Source organism: Ursus americanus, chromosome 1 (genome assembly GCF_024610735.1).
Source record: "Ursus americanus isolate L20-20 chromosome 1, mUrsAme1.1.p, whole genome shotgun sequence".
Taxonomy (NCBI): domain Eukaryota; kingdom Metazoa; phylum Chordata; class Mammalia; order Carnivora; family Ursidae; genus Ursus; species Ursus americanus.
The window spans coordinates 93766925-93787354 of record NC_142127.1 but is presented as its reverse complement, the minus strand read 5'-3'; the positions used below and the strand labels follow the sequence as shown (position 1 = coordinate 93787354).

Below are 20430 nucleotides of genomic sequence, written 5' to 3'. Positions count from 1 at the left end.
ATTCCAAATGGCCTGTGGGGAAGTTCCTAGTCCATGGGCGCTGGAGGCAAAGTATTGTCAACACGGTTCCATATGGTAGATGCCTTCATTCTCAAGTGGCGGGGTTGTCTTTGTCTTCATTACAGATAATATGAGACATTAGCCCTTGGTGACAGGTCATTAAAAGAGATCATTTTTGAGTCCTTTCGTTTTTTCTAAAGTCTGTTTAATTTGTAGAACAAAAGCTAGGGGTTAAAGGTTTGCACACCTGAGCAACAATACTGATTTGTAGGTGGAACCATCATTTATCGAATAAATATATATTGAGTGTCCATTGTTGCTTTAAATTCCGGTGCTTTTAATTCTTTGCTAGTTTGGTTACCACTTGTCAGTTGCCACCATCGCTGGTCCCTCTCAGCTTGAGAGGGGACGTTATGGCTGCTTTTCTGGTTTTCATCTCTTCTGACTAATTTTCTGTGTAGAGAGACACTAATGGTCAAACGCGATGCAATTGCATATAAAGTAGAGGCTAATGGACACTTTTCTCATTTGCTTGGAACTCCTAACACTGCATATCACCCCACTTGGCTTCTTAGTCCCTTAAGTATTTCTGTCACCGGTTCACCCATATCTCTTAAGGTCGGGCTGTGCTTTCCCTTCATTTGGTCATTTCTACCATCATGCATTACTTAGGGCGCAGGACCAATGGAACTGTTCTGTTGACTGAGAAAGCGCAGGAGTATTTGTGCAACCTCCAAAACTCTGTTAGAAATGGAAAATGATCGTGAATTTTGCAGCTCCCTTTCCCCAGACCCCAAGGGTCTGGGCACTCCTCCTTTGGCACCTGTTACTTTGACAGCCCCTTTCTTTTTGGCCACGTACTCGGCCCACCACCATTTGATCAACCATCCAGAATATTGACGCATCCTTTCTCCCTCCAGGGCAGTGCGGTGGGCGCTGAAGAGATCACAGCTCGGATTCCTTAGTGAAGGATATTACACACAGTCCCTTGCTCCTGGCAGGTATCTCGCTGCCGTTTTGGGAATTTTGTCTGGGCCGCAGAGATTTGAACCAGTCAAGTCTAAGAGTGTTTGTTTTCTCGGGAAACGCAGCCCTATTAAAGCCATTGTTTTAAAAGTCGCTGGGAGCATTAAAATCCTCAGTCATCCATTAGTAGTGTGAAAATTTAGAAGTGGTTGGGGCTCCAGGCAAGCAATATTGACTTAAATGTGTAGGGCACTTTAAGACAGCTCTTGATTGTACATTTTAAAATAGGGAATGCAAATTGAAATTCCTCCTGGGTACTTTAAATCATGCATTATATGTGCAGTATTTTCAATTAGCTGCAGAAAAAATATGTTCCATGTGGCTCTATTTTTACAGCTGGGAATTGCTCTGAGAACACAATTGACTATTTCATACATGTGAGATTTATTTAAATGACTCATGGGGCATTTGCAGTTTAACCAATAATTGACAATATTGTTGCAGTGTGGCAGGTAAAGCTAGGATGTCGTTTTGCATTCCTGAAGAGGTGCTCCAAGCTCAGTAGCGTTAATGTTAGTCAAAGGGGCGGGCGGAGGACAGGGAATTCGCGCGGTATTGAGATTCAGTCCTTCACGTTTCATTCCTGGGCCGTGCCGCACCACGAAAAGACCAAGGGTGCTTGCCTGTCTGAGGGTTCTGTGGGTTGTGCTCTCATGAAAGACCCCAAGCATGAGGGCATTGCCTTGTTTCTCTTATTTCTCTCTCCTGTTTTCATGTACCAGACAGAGACAAAAGATCAGGTCAGATATGGGGAACCCCATCCCTCCCCCAACTCTTCTCTTACCTCCCATTCCTTCCCCACCATGCTTTGCCAGCCACTTCACATCAGACATCACCTCTAGTACTGATGTAGAAAGCTAAGTGGACGCCCAAGTTGGACCAACCAGCCTCTCCATGGTCATTCATAAATGTTACTGGGGATTTGGAATGCACGTGCTCACCGAAATAATGTTGTAAATGGTGGTTAGGTAATTATGAAAATGCATTGTTTTTCAATGTGATTCAAAGTTGGTTAGGTAATTATGAAAATGCATTGTTTTTCAATGTGATTCAAAGTATGGGTTAATTAGGTATTTTGTGGTCAGCATTGAAGTCCTAACCACCGATTTTTAATTTTTCTCTGGATCAGTGGTTCTCCACCAGGGTGATCCTCCCTTTCGCCCCAGGGACATTTGTCAATGTCTCCCGGACATTTGGTAGTTGCAGTTGGGCTGGGGGTGCTACTAATATATAGTATGGTAGGGATGCTGCTAAGTGTCCTGCAATACGCAGGACAGTCCCTCCCAACAAGGAATTATCCCGCTGAAAAGGTCAATAGTGCCCAGGTTGTGAAGCCTTGCTCTAGAATTTCTTTAGAAAAACAAAAACAAAAACGACTTCCCCAAATACTTTAGAATAAACCGGCTTATAAGATGGTGTGGTTTCTGTAATTGACATTAGTACATGAAGAGGGTTAAGGTCATAGTTAAAAGCCTGGCTTTTTCATCAATGCCTTGATATATTGAGCACCTCAGTGTCCCCATGTGCTATGTTGGATGCTGGGGAAGAGTGGTGAACAGGAAAAATATTGGCCTCCCCTCACTCACAGGCACAAAGAGAAGGGGAGATGGCAAGTGTTCCGGTCAGGGCGAGCATGAGCATGGAGGCCTGAGGCTGGAAAGAGCCTGGCAGCTCCTTGACTGCCAAGAGGAAAGGGTGTCTCTAGAAGGAAGCCAAATCCTGACAAGGCAGGTCCGCTCATAGGCTGTGGGAGGGAATTGTATTTCACCGGGAGAGTTAGAGGGTTTCACGCTGGTCTTGGTGCCGAGGGTCGTGGTCCGCCTTCTTTGTCAACAAGGTCACTGGGGTAGTACAGGCAGTGCGTTGAGTGTAAGAGACTGATGTTCTATTCCAGGAATGCTGGTGGCTTGACTCTGGGGACAAAGGAGGTGGAGAGAGTAGACCGTCAGGAACTGTGTTAGACGTAGAGTGGTAAAGTTTGTTGGTGGGTCCAATGGGGAGGGGAAGGATGAAGGGTGACACCCACACTTTCAGCTTAGATTCTTGGATGGCTGGGGTACCACACCAGTTGGGTTGTAGAACAACAAGTTTAGGGGTGAGTATGTACTTTTTCCTCCCATCTTAGAATTTCTATGAGAATGGGTAAGGGGGCTTCTATATGTCTCTCTACTTAATTTTTTTTTTTAAGGCAACGGTTCGAGTTGGTTCTGCTTGCTAAAATGTAAGGTATTTCTCCTGTAGTACTTCTCTTCTCTGCTTACCATCATATCAGGCTTTCCACTGTAGCTCAGAATTATTTCTAAATGGCTTCTTTGGGAAATCATCAGGCATTTTCTGTATTAGATATTTTTTCTATCTAAGCAAGTAGAACAGAGATGAGAGTCGGCTTATAGTCAGACTTGTACCATTGAGGCTTTCGACCACTAAGGCAGGTCTCATCTGGCTTCACTGCACTAAAAAATGTTTAAATTGTTTTAATCTAATCGCACCCTATTTCAGTTTTAGCTGGGAGGAAAACATTTTATCTTATTCTTGAGCCTGGCAGGCTTGGAAGGAACACAAGGAAAGTCCCCAGAGCCTGAGCCCGTTTCCAAAGTCACCCAGTGACCATCAGTCATTTCCTGACCCCATCACCAGGGCCATTTTTGGAGGCTGTGTGGACCCTGGCTGCTGCCCCCTGGAGCACAAGGCCACCTTCCCTGAGGACTTGTGACCAGCTGTCAAGCTCTGATAAAGTCACATACTAGACCTTTGAATTCCTCCTACAGCAAAGAAATGAAGGAAATGGCCCACAACTGAAAAAAGACCACAAGTAAATAGAAAAGTCAGCTTTTAAAATTCATTGTGATTTTTAGGAATTGGAATTTGGGGATATTTTGCAGTTGAGAGAACTGTGAAGACAGGTTGGTGTGCGGGCCATACGAGGCTGAGGGAGACACCCAAGGACACTTGAGCCACCACGATGATGGTAGTAAGTGGCAGTAATGGCAAAGCCGGCTTTGGTTGAGCTCTTAGCATCTTCAAGAACTGTCTAAAGAACCTGAGATGTGCTACCCTTTTTTATTCTCCACAACAGCTCATAAGGCAAGACTGGTATTATACATACCCATTTTACAGATGAAGAAACTGAGGCACGGTGATGTGAAGTCCTTGTCAAAAGTCATATAGTTAACTGGTAACGGTGCTGGAATTTGAACTTGGGTATTTTTTCTCAGGAGCCTGCAGAGGCCAAGAAGACTAATCAAAGAATTATGAAAAGGCATCATTATACAAAAACATATTTTTGGCATCTTTGTTTTTTAGAATATTGAGTTTTTTCACATGCTTGCAGTATTGGGAAAAGAATTAAAGTAAATTTTTAAAAGATCTGTCTTCAGGTGCATTTGTTTGCTGACAAAAATTTTTAGGGAAGATTTTTTTGCTTTTTACTTTTTTTTTTTTTTTTTGCTTTTTATTTTGATATAGTTGTAGATTCCTATGCAGTTGTAAAAAAAACGATGCAGCAAGATCCCTTGTACCCTTTCCCTAGTTCCCCTAGTGGTAACACGTTATATAACTATGCACAACAGTAAATACCACAGCTGGGAAATTGACATTGGCGCAGGTCGTCCAGCTTACTCAGGGTTCTGCAGGCACTCACGTGTGCGTGTGTGCATTTACTTGTCTGCAGTCCTATCACATGTAGATGTGTGTGCCCGCCCCCCCTGGGGAAGATAGCCGAGACCTCCATCGTAAGGACCCTGCGTGTCACACCTGCCCCCTACTCCCAGCTTCCCTCTCTCCTGGTAACCACTAATATGTTCTCCATCTCTGTAATTTTGTCGTTTTACGGATATTTTATAAGTGGAATCATATGGTATATAACCTTACAGGAATCGACTTTCTTTTTTTTTTTTTTTTTTTTAAGATTTTATTTATGTGACAGAGATACAGCCAGTGAGAGAGGGAACCAGCAGGGGGAGTGGGAGAGGAAGAAGCAGGCTCCCAGCGGAGGAGCCTGATGTGGGACTCGATCCCGGAACGCCAGGATCACGCCCTGAGCGGAAGGCAGACGCTTTAACGACTGCGCTACCCAGGCGCCCCAGGAATCGACTTTCTTTCCCTCAGCGTAATTCCCTGGAGATCCATCCAAATTGCAGAGTGTACCTTTTGAGCTGAGTGGTGCCCCACGGTGTGGATGTGCCACCGTTTCTTTAAGACCCACCCATTAAAGGACATGTGGGCTGTTTCCAGTTGGCAGCTGTTGCAAATAAAGCTGCTATAGCCACATTGGTGTACAGGACTTGGTGTGAACATGGGTTTTCATCAGTGTGCAAGATTGCTGGATTATATGATTAAATGCATGTTTAGTTTTGTAAGAAACTGTCAAACCATTTTCCAGAGTTGGCCCTACCATTTTACATACCCACCAGCAGCGTGTGCGTTACCCAGTTTCTCTGCCTCTCCTCCAGTCTTTGGCATTATCACTAGCTTTTGTTTTGGCTCTTCTGACAGGTGTGTAGTGATGGCCCATGGTGGTTTTAATTTGCATTTCCCTAATGGCAAATGGTGTTGAACACTTTTCGTGAGCTTATTGGCCATCTATATTCTCTTCAGTGAAGTGTTTGTCCATGTCTTTGTCCATTTTCTGATTGGAGTGTTTGATTTTTCTTTTAATATGGCATATGAGCGTTCTTTATTTATTGTAGATACTAGTCCTTGGTCAGATATGCAGTTTGCAAATATTTTCTCCCAGTGTGTAGCTTGTCTTTTCATCATCTTTGCCCAGTCTAAGAGCAGATATTTTTGATTTTGATGAGGTCTGGTTTATCAGTTTTTCCTTTTTTGAGTCATCCTTTTAGTAACAAGTCTAAGAACAAATAAGATTTTGATTCCTGCCTCTGCTAATGCAGTGGTCTGACTGTTGAGAGAGAAAGCAGTGGGACAGGATGGACATCGGAGTGCATACGGTTCTTCCAGCTCCTGTCTAGTTTGGCCTCTGGTGTGTGTCATGATGAGCTGGTCACATTTATGGCCCCAGAGTAGACCTCGTCTCAGACACACTGTAAGATGATGATGATGTGAAAAGAATGATTATTTCCAGAGTCTCAGTTTCCAGAAGCATTTATGATACCTCCTAACACAAGACCTTTTTGTACTTGAAATCTTCTGTCTGGAATACTCCTTCTTTCCCTCCTCTGTGTCCCCCTTTGTCCCGTCATATCCAGCTCACCCTCCGATGTCCCCCCTATGCAGCCCTTCCTCAGAGCTCCCCCTTAGCCCTGTTGACATTTGGGGCAGACAACTCTTGTTGTGCAGGGCTCTCCTGAGCCTTGTAGGATGTTGGGCGGGATCTCTGGCCTCTGCCTTCTAGAGGCCGGTAACACCCTCCCCCACACCCAGTTGTGACAACCAAAAATGTCTACAGATGTTCCCTGAGGGACACACCTGCCCAGGCTGAGAACCTTGGCTGCAGGCCCTCAGCTCTGGGAGAATAGGTGCTGAGTCTCTCCTGCCCACGTTCTCACCTCGGCACCGTGCCTCTCACACTGGGGTCCATGAATGTTTGTGAAAAGTAAGTGGACGAAGCTACCATCGAACAGTTCTTTATATGGCAGCCTTGGAAATCCCACCCTGACTGCAAAAGAACCCAGTTGTGAATTTGAGCCCTAGAAATCTAGAGTCTTCTCTACACAGATGAATACAGGCTCCCCTTGTCCTTCTTTCCGCTGGCTGAAATGAGGATGCATGAGTCTTCCAGTGTCTGCCTGATTAAAGCCCACGTCCTCTCTTCACACTGCCAGGGCAGGGGCCCTCACAGCCACTCACTCTGGACCTCCTTCCGAGAAAAAGAGGGCATCCCTGCAGGCAAGATTGGCGCTCCCGCAGGGGGCATTTTTGGGTAATGTGGCACAGGGCGCTATTGGAGACCCAATTCAGAGTTCACCTGCTGGGTCTCCTTTTACTCTAGCTGGGCCCTGCTCCCTTCTCATGGGGGAAGGGAGGAAAAGAGGAGTTTGGGCTCCGTTTGGCTTAGCAAAGCATGTAACCAGACGTAATTAGTGCAGAAAGTTCCCAGGGAGTAAGCGCAGTGGCCATAAGAATAATTTAGGGTATGTGTGAGTGAGTCAGGTTTTTCTCTGTCTGCCTGGTAGTTCTGTGCCCTGAGCCTGAATGATAGAGCTGGCTTTGGCTCTGCAGAAAAGACTGCTGTGGGGGTGGGTGGGGGGAAAGCAGGCAGCAGTTCGGGAGGACAAAGCCTGGTTATGTCAGCCCCGGCTCCCTGCTGCTGCTTCATGAGGGGGGGCTGTCAGGGAGGCTGGGGACTCATCCTCTTCCTGTGGAGGAGAAAGGGCCTGATGACTGGGCCTGGTGGAAACGCCTTCCCCGACGCCCCTGGCCGGAAGCTCAGTGTAACATGGACGTCCCCACACCTCCAGCGCAGAAATTCTTACAACAGGCTGGAGGTGAACGTGATTTGATGAGGTGGACCCGCCACCCAGAGCTGTAGTTGCTGGTAACGCAGACCTTCCCCCCTGGGATTCACAGAAGGGAAGCCGCTTGAGTCCCTCCTCTCCCACATGGAAGAGGCACGGAGGGAGGATCCTCGGGAGAGCCACCATGACACTGGTGTCCACGCACTTGTTGCTGTGACAGGAAACAGTCTTTGACTTCAGACTGAAGCCTGGATTCTAAATTCAGGAAAGTCATCGGTGTCATGGCGTGACAGCGTGGGGGATGAGGGGGAAGGCGTGCTTTCTTGTGCGCTCGCAAGGTTCTCACCCTTGGCACTGACGCATGCGGCCGGATGATTCTTCGTGTGGGGGGTTGTCTCGCACGTGGTAGGATGTTTAGCAACATCCTTGACCTCAACCGCAGGATGCCAGTAGCACCCCTCCCAGCTATGACCACCCCAAATGTCTCCAGACATTGCCAAACGGCCCCTGGGGGGGGCAGCGTCACCGCCCTCCCTGTGGGGAACCACTGCATTAGAGTAGCAAGCATTCTGTTCGATTCTTGTGCCTCATAAAGCTGTGGTACTTGTTTACTCCTAGTATTTGCTGATTTACGCACAGGACAGTGAGGTAGAAAGAAGGCAGTGTTTCTTCACTTTTTCCTTGGTTGACCCTTTAAACACATGACCGCATGCGTCAGTGCCAAGGGTGAGAACCTTAACACATTGGCTAAGAGTGTCCCTTTTCAGACGTCACGTACGATCTGGGCAGGCTATTTAAGTTTTCTGGGCTTCTGTTTTGTCATCTGTAAAGTATAAATACTAATGCCCACTTAAGTTGAAGATTCAGCTAGATGTTGGATGTATAGAATTCTAGGTACAGTGTCTGGTGCATAGTAGACATTCAATGAATGACGGCCATTATTCTTGAGTACTTAAGAATGTATTCCACAAGTTTGTTTTGTTTTTGCTCTTTGTTTTTTTTTTTAAGGTTTTATTTATTTGACAGAGGGAGACAGCAAGAGAGGGAACACAAGCAAGGGGAGTGGGAGAGGGAGAAGCAGGCTTCCCGCCAAGGAGGGAGCCCAATGTGGGGCTCGATCCCACAACCCTGGGATCATGACCTGAGCTGAAGGCAGACGCTTAACGGCTGAGCCACCCAGGTGCCCCTGTTTTGTTTTGTTTTATTTTGTTTTAAGAGAGGAAGGGAGGGAATGGGGAGGTGCTGCAGAGTGAGAGGGAGAGAGAGAATTTTAAGCAGGCTCCATGTCCAGCGCAGAGCCCAACGTGGGGCTCAGTCTCACCACCCCTGAGATCATGACCTGAGCTGAAATCAAGAGTTGAACGTTTAATGGACCGAGCCACCCAGGCACCCCTCTACTCTACAAGTTTTAAGAGAATTGGATTTTTTTTTCATTAGCGCTAACACTCGCTGCTGCTACTTAAAATAGTGATCAGAACAGTTAATCACCATTGAACTGTAATGTGTTTCATAAATATTGAGTTCCTGCTATATGCTGGGTACTCTTTACCATAGTACAGGGAATTAAAAAAAATGAATAAACTGATATCCCTGCCTTTAAATATCTAATAGTTGGGTGTAGCTATAAATGCGCCGAATCACGTTCGTCAGTACAGAGCCATCACCATGAACCCACTCACCGTGAAGTGGTCTGTGGGTTGGAATGGGGTGTCACGTGCCATCTGAGTGATACAAAGGGATCCCACTGTATTTCCCAACTCTTTCTCCTTTTCCAGTAACTACCATTTTTTATTCAGGTTTGTATGATCCTGTGATTTAACCACTGTTCTTGTGCTCTGTAGTCTTTTCTGCTCCCCCTTACTATGCACTTCAGCTGATCTAAGTTCCCACTGCTGTGGCTTTATAAACAGAAAAAGGGATGCTTGTTTTAAAGTGATATGTTCACCGTAGAAATTTTGAAAAATACAGAACAGTATAAAGAATGATAAACTCCTCTTCCCACCATCAGAATTATTATATAGATAATATCTGGATATCCATCTTTCTAGTCTTTTTTTTCCTGTGCCATGTATTATTTTTACAGAGTTAATTATACCAGAGTTTCCCTTTTTCCATCAGGATATGTCCAGAATATATTACCATATCTTTAAATTTTCTTCCAGTATAGTTTCTCAGCAGCTGGATGATATCGTGTTGTGTGGATGTCATGAGCTGACCCTTATGCTCTCCCAGACATGGTCCCTGAGCCAAGGAGAAAGTGCGAATGATTCATTGAGGAAGTGCTCTGGGGTGAAACAGTAAGGGGGTGGTGGAAGTGGGAATTACAAAGGAAACAGCCGGTTAGGGAGTGATAGCAGTGGTGTTCCACAGCCCGATCCCATGGGGAGCTCCGGAGAGTCAACTCCTCCTTCAGGTGGTCTCTGCCACCTGGAGGCAAAGGAGCTAAGCTTTCCTACTCCTAGACCAGTAGTTAGTGGCTGTTGGCCTCCAGGGGGGCAAAGGAATGCTGTATGTCAACTCCCAGCCACTTAAGGCCCACTAAGAAAATGAGCTCCAACTCCCAGAAGCAATCCTCCGAAGGTAACAGGTGCAAATATTAGCAACAAAGCACACAGAGCTGGTAAATGTCACCCACGGTGTCCCCGTCATTGAAAATTTAGGTTGCAGTGATCATTGTTACTCCAATTATTTATTGCAAAGAATATTGCAATGATTCTGCTCTTAGAAAGACTGTACAGTGAACATTTTTAGGCCCAAGTCTATTTGCTTATTACCTTAGGGTTGATTAACAGAAAGGCTGTTACTGTTCTGATAGGTACGTATATTTTTAGGGTTTTGCATACCCCAAATTGCCTTTCAGAAAGTTGTTTTGTTTTATCAATTTACACTTCCAACACCTACTGGTCATTTTTTTTACTAGCAACAACCTAGACAGCATTGATTTCTCATGCGTGAATTGAGGACCTATAGACATCAGAGTTATTCTAAGGGGTCAGAAAAGTCGTGTTTGTAGTCCACTTTTGAGTAGAGACTAAATAAATAATACTTCAAAATATAACTTTCAGAAATGTATCCAGATGCTGTTATAGATAAAAAGGTTTTGCATTTTATTGAACTGTTGATGAATTCCTAGTGGTTTTTATCCTGTAGTTTCACAAGTACTTTTTTAAAGCATAGTTAGTTGGGAAGTATCTGTATTACTTACGTCTAAACGAGGTGCTACCTTGTTTTAAAGATTGAGAACCACTGAGAACGCAGTCAATAGCACTGTAACATCTTAGGTCATCTCTTGGCTGTCAGTTAGCAAACCGTCCATTTGAACTGTTGCATCTTAACATCTGTTAATAAGAAAATCTATGGACTTGATACCATAAATAAATCAGATTTAGCGACCTAAGACGAGAGACAGAAAAACACATCTCAGAACAAGTAAACGTGTTTTGGAACATACCCACCTCTACTCCCATCGTAACGGAACCCCCCATTCTCTTATAGAGACACAGAAACACACTCAAGTATCTTGCTCTGTCTTAACATATGTTATAAAGACACAGACAGGGCTGTATCAAGCTAGAAGTATCATGTTTGGCCCATTTTCTTAGCTTGACTGTTGAGACTTTTCAAATAGCTATTGAAATAAAAATCAGACTATTTCAAGTCTTGAGCATTGAGGAAGACAAGGGGAAGGGAACGAACATCCATTGGCTACCACTCTGAGGTGGATACTACGCTAGTTGCTGTCTGTCTTTCTGTGCGGGCTTATAGAAGTCCCAGGCCCAGTATTGGAATTTGATTTCTGATATAGCACAGAGGGGAAAGCTAGTAAAGATTGTGACTTGCCTTAGATGTCTTGGTTAGTGGATGGTAAAATTGGAATTTGAACCTTAGATGAATTTCCCGACACTTAGAGGAAAATAGAATAAATGTCCCATAATTTTGTATTCTAAAAGGTAGACAACTAACAAAGCCCCAATTGCCTTCTTCCTCCTAGCCTTCCCCTTTGCCCCGAAAGACATTTCAGAGCAAATGATCTGTCGATGAAAGCACTTGAATGTCAGAGAGTACTTAACAAAATGTGTCTTTTCGTAGGAACCATTTAAACGTTGTTGCCATATATTTCAGCGGCTGGAAATTTCGTTCCTGACTCTTTTAAGGCTCCTTTTGGCTAAATTCATTACTGTCATAGATCAGTCATGCACTTTGAAGTCTGATAAAAATTTATGAAAAAAATCCTCAGCGGTCTCTGAGCGTCTCTCAGTAACGTGAAAGAACATTTTAGAACCACCAGGCTGCTGTCACTGTGATCAGTTGGCATTTCCAGTTTCTTAAGTTGTAAAGATGCTGACTCATTCTGCTAACACTCTGCACACTTCCCAAGGGTATGAAGACACACTTGAGTGTTGCTCGTTCATCTATCGTAAGAGAACGTGGTAGATACTAGGAAAATGAGGACAGGTTTCGAAGGAATCCATTTCAGTAACATTAGCAAAAGTCTGAGAGACCAGGGTCGTCCTCTTACGTGTATAGGACCCTATTTGAGGCTTAACGTCAATTATTCATGCATAACAACCACTATGACTTTGCAGATCCAGCCTTAATCACCATGGATCAACTCCTGAAGTCTCTAGAAGGCCTCTTGCCAAAGACCCTTAAGAGTTAGACCTGTGAGGGCAGGCAGTATTTGGGCCCGACGGCTGGGAGGCACAATCCCACCTAAGGCTCCTTGGACAGCTCTCTTTGTCAGCCCAGCAATTTTCCTTCACATTTGTTTCTCTGGGAAAAACTGGCAGAAGATGTCATGGTTCCATATAACCCGGTGTGCAGTTTTCCTCTGCCTCCTGTAGTCCCTGTAGAAGAAGTGGTTGGTCCAAAGGCAGAACAACGGGGCCTTGGGTTCTAAGAATCAGGAGCCTACAAACAGAGACCAGAGGGATATCTGCATTTTCCCCGTCCAAGAGAAAGGGTCAGCTTTTGTTGAGGCGAGGGGCTGGTTGTCGCCCCTTCCCACCTGAGATAAACCGGGGACTCTCCTTGTCATGTTGGATGCCAGCTGTTCAGTCCAGGCACCTCATTGTTTGGTTCCCACAAGCCATCAGGATGGGTTTGATCCAGGAGACTAACGGCCTTCACATGAGAAATATTCCATTTTGATTATCCCAGCCCAGCTTTGAATGCCCCGCTCCCTCCCCCATCTTTTCCGCATCTGTGGCCAGGTAAGCAGTCTCTCTTTCATAATTTGAACTTTTAACGTTTGGCTCTAGTCCAGAGTGTGCTATCAGTGGATGTTAGATTTTCCACATTTCCCGGATTCCCACGGTTAATGTGGAGTTTATTTGGTGAGAATACTCAGGTTGTCTCTAAATACTGTCTGCCACTGAGAGGAACCAGAGCTCCTTACGGAAGTGGCTGATTCTACCTAGGGCAGGAAGGGTGCAGAATGAGCCTGAAATATCTTGTCAAAGCAGAAAACAAGGAAGCATTTGAGACTCTGAGGTTATAGGAGAGCGCCACCTGAAGACACTCATGTTGAGCATCAGAAAAAATAACAAAATTTCAGTGGATCAGGACCCTTAAAATATCTTGAAAAACATGGGTTCATAATTACACTAAGCAAACAGACAGGAAAAAACCCCTCTGATCACTCTGAGATGCAGGGTAACCAATTCATCATTTTAAGAGCAATCTGAGAAATGAATCACGCATTCATCCTGCCCTCGCACTACAAGCTGAACCTCAGGATAACGGAATCGGTTGGTTATGGAAAGCGTCTTTTTATTGAAGTGTTCCAGCTAATACAGTTAGAACCACAACAGCATCATTTGGCAACGCTAATAAATGCACTTGGGCAGTGATCAGGGGCGGCTTCTAACATCACAAAAAAGAGACACATGGCCACTTTCTCCTGCTTCCAGCACCCGCTACAACACCTCTGTGAAACATGTTTGCAGAAAAAGAAGTTTGAATGTGATCGGCCTCTAGAGGAGAGGAGGCAAACCTTCTGTAAAGGGCCAGGTAGTAGATGTCTCTGGCTTTACTGGCCATACAGTCTCTGTTGCAACTGGGCAACTCTTTTCGACTCACTGTCGGAGCTCAGTGCAATCACAGCCCAAACCCCGGAGTTTGCAGACCCCTGCTCTAGGTCGAACTACGAACTTAGGGAAGTGCAGAAGACAGAGGAACTTGTTAAGCTGCATCACGTGAATGCAGTGAGCAAAATCTAGACTGTGGGGAACTCTACAAGACAAATAACCTGGTTTCTTCAACAAAAGAGTTCAGAGGAAAAAGTTAAAAATAAAGCAACTGGGGTAAGACTTTTTAAAAGGCAGGAGACCTCTCAACCAGTTGCAATGTGTGGAGCTTATTCAGATCCTGATTCAAATAAACTATTATTTTGGACACTGGCTAGATATTAATATTGTAAAGAGTTACTAATTTTTGACTGGGATGATGTTACTGTGTATGTATGTGGTTTGTGTGTGTGTTTGTGTGTGTGTGTGTGTGTGTGTATATATATTCCTTAGGTATAGAATATATGTTGAAGATATTTTGAATTATATGATGTCTAGAATTTGCTTCAAGACCATTGTTGATTTTAGAAGAAATAAAATAAGCCATGAGTTGATCATTATTTTATGTGAATGTTGGGTACTGGGGATTTACGTTGTTTTTCTATGTTTAAAATCTTTCATGACATGAAGATTTTGATACATTTTATAAAAGATATCACTTGAAACCTATTTCAGAGAATGAGAAGGGATGGAATACTTGCCATTTATTAGACACTCCTGGGTCCTCCTAAAACAGATGGAAATCATCTGGCTAAGAGTTGGAGCCAGAAGAGTCTTCCAGTGTTTCCCCTCAAAACTGTTTACGTACGTCTTATTTGTTATACTAAATAGAGCTGACAGATACCCTACTATTTATCATTTGAGCTGACAGATACCATTTTATATATGTTTTGTTCGTGTATTATATGTAAAATACATTTTACTTTGTAAAAAGACTATTAGGTTGAGAATAAGCATCATCTTTTGTGACCGGCTGGATTAATCTGCCATTGTTGAATCAGTTAACACTCATTCAGTGCAGGGGTCTGGCCATAAGCTTTCACAGCCTGGAGAGGTGATGTGAGTGGTGGCAAGCGGTGGACAAGGCAGCCGGGAGCAGAGGGACCTCGCGCCCAGCCCCTCGCGGTGGTTGCTCTGCAAGATGTCTGCCCTGGGAATGAGGGCCCAGTGTTACCAGGGCCCCATTTATTTTCATTTTTCCTGAGAATAACTCTAAATCTAGACGGTATGTGACATCTTCCAACGTGTAGTTGCTGAAAATATTTTTAGAGTGCCTTTTATTCCAAACCAAACACTTAAATATCTGGGTTAGTCCCATGAATCAACCTCTGATTCAGTGACTACCAATGATAAGGCCCTAAATAAGACCCCATGGCCACTGGGGTTCTAAAGTCCCATGCCCCTGCTTTCTTGAGCTTCCAATCTAGTTGGGAGGGAGAAACACACTTGAAAATCAAGATGAAAGGTACAGATAGGAAATACTGTGGAAATTCAGAGAAGGGAGTAAATAGACCCACTTGGGACAATCTTGGGAAGCCTCCCACAGGCCACGGATGGAGTTGGGGGAGCACTGACTGTCCCCAGGTGGAGAGTAAGGGAGAGAAGTAAAGACATGAGTACCAGGCAAGACCCAGGCCTAGACCCTTTAAAAGGAAAGTTGACAGGTGGCCCTCCACCTATGGAGGATTTTTTTCAGGCCAATATAATGTTCTGAACAGTCAGGTGAACATAGACAGCAAATAGATGAAAGTATGACACTGAAATTCAGCAGAGGGTTTGAGGATTTGAGCCACATCTCTGAGCATCGCCAGTGCGGACGTGATGGTTGAAGGGACAGAGTCTGTGGAGGGCGTGTTTCTCTAATGTCTGCTGCTGGGAAGGGAGACGTTGCTAAATGTAAGGACATGGTCTGAACCTGGCATTTGTAAAACCACCGACTCTGTTATTTACTACACCAAATCTCACTTGAAGCTCAGAGCAGTACCCAGTTACTGCCCAGACATCCCCCACACTGGAAAGGGGAGGTTTGGAGTATGAGACACTAGAAATACGTGGGGAAGAGAATCCCACATTTGAAAGGTGACGCCTGTGTTGATGGCTTTATTTATAGGTTTATGATCTCCCTCCAGTGATCGCCCAAACCGCACTCTTGGGGGTGTGTGTGTGTGTGTGTATGTGTTTTACTGTTATGAAAAGATTATTCAGGAAGTGGAAACATTTAAACAGATTTATGATCTTCCATACTGATACTCTGCAATACATTTGGGCAACAGCTTTATTCCTTCTCTCTTACTTGAAAGTTTCAAGTGTAATTTCTCCTAAAAATAAACAGGAGGCTACTCTGTTCTTCCCATAATGAGAATCTGCTTGTTGTAGAGAGTAAGCATTTTAGAGCTTGATTAACTCCAGCAGTGACTTCATGTAAAAGGTTGTCTATTTGGATGTGACTATGTATCAGTTAAGAATTTTATAAGCCCAAGGGCGCCTGGGTGGCACAGTGGTTGAGCGTCTGCCTTCGGCTCAGGGCGTAATCCCGGCGTTGTGAGATCGAGCCCCACATCAGGCTCCTCCGCTTTGAGCCTGCTTCTTCCTCTCCCACTCCCCCTGCTTGTGTTCCCTCTCTCGCTGGCTGTCTCTCTCTCTGTCGAATAAATAAATAAAATCTAAAAAAAAAAAAAAAAAGAATTTTATAAGCCCAAGTAACTCATGGATCAGCGCCCATTCTCCTGGCTACTGAACTGTGGAGACGAGTGAAAGCTTAGTCTCAGACCTGTACATAAGCCAGGTGAGCTGAAACGAGGCGGCGTTTAGCCGAGGAAACTGAGGCCAAGAAGTTATGCCCAGAACATCAATCAAAAATAGCTCCGATTCCAAGTTCTGCACAGCTCCGACACTGTCCCGGTGCACTGTTATGAAACCGCCCATAGACCTCTCTCAAAAACTTCCCAAATCCAAGAAACCAAGAAAAACACCCATGGCAGCCTTCCCCCACTTCATAATGAAACTGTTCTTTTAGCAAAAAGTCATAACCAAGCAAAATTCTGCTAAATAAGATGGCTATTTATTTGGGAGACTATCTTTGCTGACTCTGAGACATTGGAGCTATTAAATTTTTCTCTTGCTGATCCCTTCTACCTGTTTTATAGTCGTCTACATAAATCTATAGCATATGGGCGAATCCACTCTATTGCTATCAGAGGCAAAACCAATTTGATGTCCTTTCTGAGTGTGCAGATTCAAATATTTTATTCGAATAGTTGCTAATCCAGGAGGATTTCTTTGGGAGGCTTGGGGAGGAAAGAGTAGGCATGCAGGAGGTAATGTCGGAATGGACTATAATGCCAGAGTCAACAATTCACATTGATGAAGTTGGCACTAGTGACCGGACTAGACCATTTGTAACAAAGATTGTGCAGATTGTTTTATGCTTGTAATGGCTTTGTGACATATTAAGTTTTGAAGAGGAGATTTATTTCCAGAAAGAAGGGAGGGAGGGAGGGAGGCTAGGAGGACACAGTGTCTAATTTTGAGATGAAATGAGTAAAGCCTCCATAGTCAGCATTTGGAAGCTCTCCAACGTCCAACAGGCTGAAAGAAACTCAGGGCATTGTCATGGTATTAGAGCCAGCCCTAGGTGCCAAAGTCAAAATAGGCCACGCTGGCCATAGGAAAGCCCCAAGTAGGAGCGTGCATGTTTTGAATTTAGACAGGCTGTCTTAACACAATTATTTTACAATTAAGCCCTGAAGAAGCTCTGTGTGTTCTAAATTTTTAAAAATGTTTCACAACATATGAGAAAATTGCAACATCACCTTGAATGACGGTCTTAGTGCTTTGCCTTGTGGCCCTGGGTTGGGGGTTGCAGGTGGGGAACTCTGCACCCAGTGAATTTCACTCTCTTCGGAAAATGTTGGGGGCTCACTGTGAGGCTCAGGACTGAGCATAATCACTTTCTCAGTCACGCTCAATAAACATTATTTTGATGCAGTAAAAAATAATTAAAAAAACAAAATATATAAGCCATCAGGTTTAATCCCACATGTATTTATTGAACATCTACAGTGACCTGGAGTGGGAAGCAGAAAAGATGCATAGAAAGGAAGACAAGGAAACCCCAAATGCCAGTTTTGCCTAACACTCCCGATATCAATTTGTCTGGAGCACAGAGCCTTCTCTCCCTGCACTCCGGGTCCCCCGTTTCCTAAAAGGCTCCCCTCTTTCTTATTCTTTGCTGACATTCCCAGTCTCCCGTATGTAAATGCACGTGCCAGGAGGACACATTGGCTCCTCTGGAAACTTGTGCTTCGCGGAAGTTTGGGTCTCCAAGGGAGGAGCCAAATTAGCCACATCACGAATTCTGCTTTTGTTTTGCCGACTGCCTCTTTTAAGTTCTTATTTAATGGAAGTATTTGCTTTTCCATAAATACATGTAAATTTCCTACCTCTTACTTGTCACAGCCAAAGGAAGCTCACTAAGTGGTAATCAAGGAAGAAAGCGTATTTCAGACAAATCACTGTAATTGAGAATATCTGTGTAAACAACGCCATTCTCACAATTGACAAATTAGCCAATTGTTCTGCCCTATTGTAGATTTAAGGGTATCACTTAAGTTTATTTTAATTAACAATCCCTAAATTAAGAAAGTAACATGTGGGGCGCCTGGGTGGCACAGCGGTTAAGCGTCTGCCTTCGGCTCAGGGCGTGATCCCGGCGTTCTGGGATCGAGCCCCACATCGGGCTCCTCCGCTGTGAGCCTGCTTCTTCCTCTCCCACTCCCCCTGCTTGTGTTCCCTCTCTCGCTGGCTGTCTCTATCTCTGTCGAATAAATAAATAAAATCTTTAAAAAAAAAAAAAAGTAAGAAAGTAACATGTTCATGGTAAAAAAAAAAAAATGAGGACACAGGGTTATAAGGTAATCCTAGCAACCCGAGGGACTCACTGCCTTTTTTTAAAACCCTCCTGTGGTTTCTTGTGACCCTTAGAAGGAAATCCAGGAGCCACACATACTGGGGTCTCTGGGCCTTAGGGATCTGGGCCCTTCCTCCTCTTCACATCCTCCCCCAACTCCCTCCTCAGTGGCCACGTGCTGGGGGCAGATGCAGGGGTGGGGGGCGCACAGGGGCTTCTTTCTCATTCAGGAGTCATCATGCGTGTTCCCACAGCAGAGGTGCCCTCCCTGACCTGCTGTACCTCATGTTGCCCCCACCTCGTCCTTTATTTGCAGGCACAGTGTTTTATTGTCATGGCCCTGATCCCTCTCTGAGGGATCCCTCTGCTTACTGGCTGATTTACGTCTCCCCTCCACAATGTAACCTCCAGGAAGGCCGGGGTCTTGCCCATCTATTTATAGTTGTATGCCCAGCGCTTCGAAAAGGGTCTGGCACCCAGTAGTTCTCAGTAAATACTGCTTCGATCGGATGAAGGGTAGTTGTAAGATTGAATGGCATCTGGCATGTAGTTGGGAGCCTACCGGGGGGAGGCTGCCTTCCTCTCCCTCCCCAGCCCCCTAGCAAAATACGGCAAAAGCCGATTTAATCTACACTATTCTATTTTAAATAAATTAACAAAGCACTCAATTGTACTGAGTACGGTGAATCATACCCAGTTGAATATAAAGTAATCCCCCACCAAAGGTGTTCATTTAAGAATTCACGTATTTTTTTAATCTGATTTTTCAGGTCATCCTTGCCGAAAGGAACCATGAATTGGCCTTTTCCCTTCTTCCTTGTGGCCACAGTGACGTTGCCCTGCGTGTGCTCCCAGTTCAACCCCCTGTCTCTGGAGGAACTAGGCTCCAACACAGGAATCCAGGTTTTCAATCAGATCGTCAGATCCCGGCCTTATGACAACGTGGTCGTGTCCCCCCACGGGATCGCGTCTGCGCTGGGGATGCTTCAGCTGGGAGCCGACGGCAGGACCAAGAAGCAGCTCACCACGGCGATGAGATACAGCGTGAATGGTGCGTGCCCTGTGGGCTCTGGCCGGTGGGGCCTTGAGCGAGTCCTGCATCCGGAGGGTTTGGGGTCAGTCCCGTGATCTTGCCGCACCCCCGTTTACTTATTTCTAAAAAGAAAGCTTCCCGTCTGCCTCACCTCCGTGGTGCATCATGGTAGTGAACGTACTTTTAAAGCTTGTGAGCTGGGGAAGAGGGGAGCTGGGTGGGTGGGTGGGCGTGGCCATGGACGGCAGCACGGGGGCGCCTCCGTCCTGTGTCTTGACTGTTGGTGACCGCATGAATCCATGTGGGTGAGAAGTGTGCAGAGAGCCACACACACACACACGCAGTGTGCATGGGCTCTGTGAGCCCTACCAGAGGCGATCTCTAGGTCGCGATGCTGTGCTGTGGTCCTTCAAGGTGTTACCTCTGGGGGAAACTGAGTAAAAGGCACAGGGGACCACCCTGTATGTTGTTTTGCAACTTCCCATGACTCTATCATTATTTCAAAATAAAAAGCTAAAAAAACTTTTTTTTTTTTGAAGTCAGGCCCAGGGGAAAAAGTTTGAATTGTTGTTTTGAATTATCTGCGTCCACTTAAGAGTCTCTGCCTCCTAGCACTGGTGGCTCCAGCTCAGGTTTCGGCCCCGAGTCCACTTTCCACCTGCACAAGGGCCACGTGTGAGGGAGCAGAACGGACCCCGCAGCTGTCCTCCAGGGCCACTGGGCACCGTGGCCCTGAGCGAGTCACTCTGCACATCCTAGTGTTCGCTGCTTTATTGGAAAATGCGGGAGTTGCCCTTTTCATGTTCTTCCCCTCCTGTTAGCCTCATGAAGTTCTAGGAATCTTGACTTAACAGCATTGATGCCTTCGGCTGGGAGAGGAAGGCGAGAAGGGTGGGCGGGGTTTCGAGGACTCCGTGCCTCGCTCCATGCCCCTCGGTGGCCGTGTTCAGTGCCGCCTCCCGAGCTGCCCGCCCCAAG

The 20430-nt window shown here is 45.3% G+C and overlaps 1 protein-coding gene across 3 annotated transcripts in view; it reads left to right on the top strand.

Moving 5' to 3' along the window:
• The window catches only part of SERPINE2 (serpin family E member 2), a 60569-nt gene that overhangs the window by 16592 nt on the left and 23547 nt on the right, over nt 1-20430 (top strand). For all 3 annotated transcript variants that reach the window (XM_045775305.2, XM_087863920.1, XM_045775303.2), the window contains exon 2: nt 19190-19470. In XM_045775305.2, coding sequence (XP_045631261.1) covers nt 19212-19470 — 259 coding nt within the window. In that variant the 5' untranslated portion in view covers nt 19190-19211. The remainder of the gene's footprint in view (nt 1-19189; nt 19471-20430) is intronic.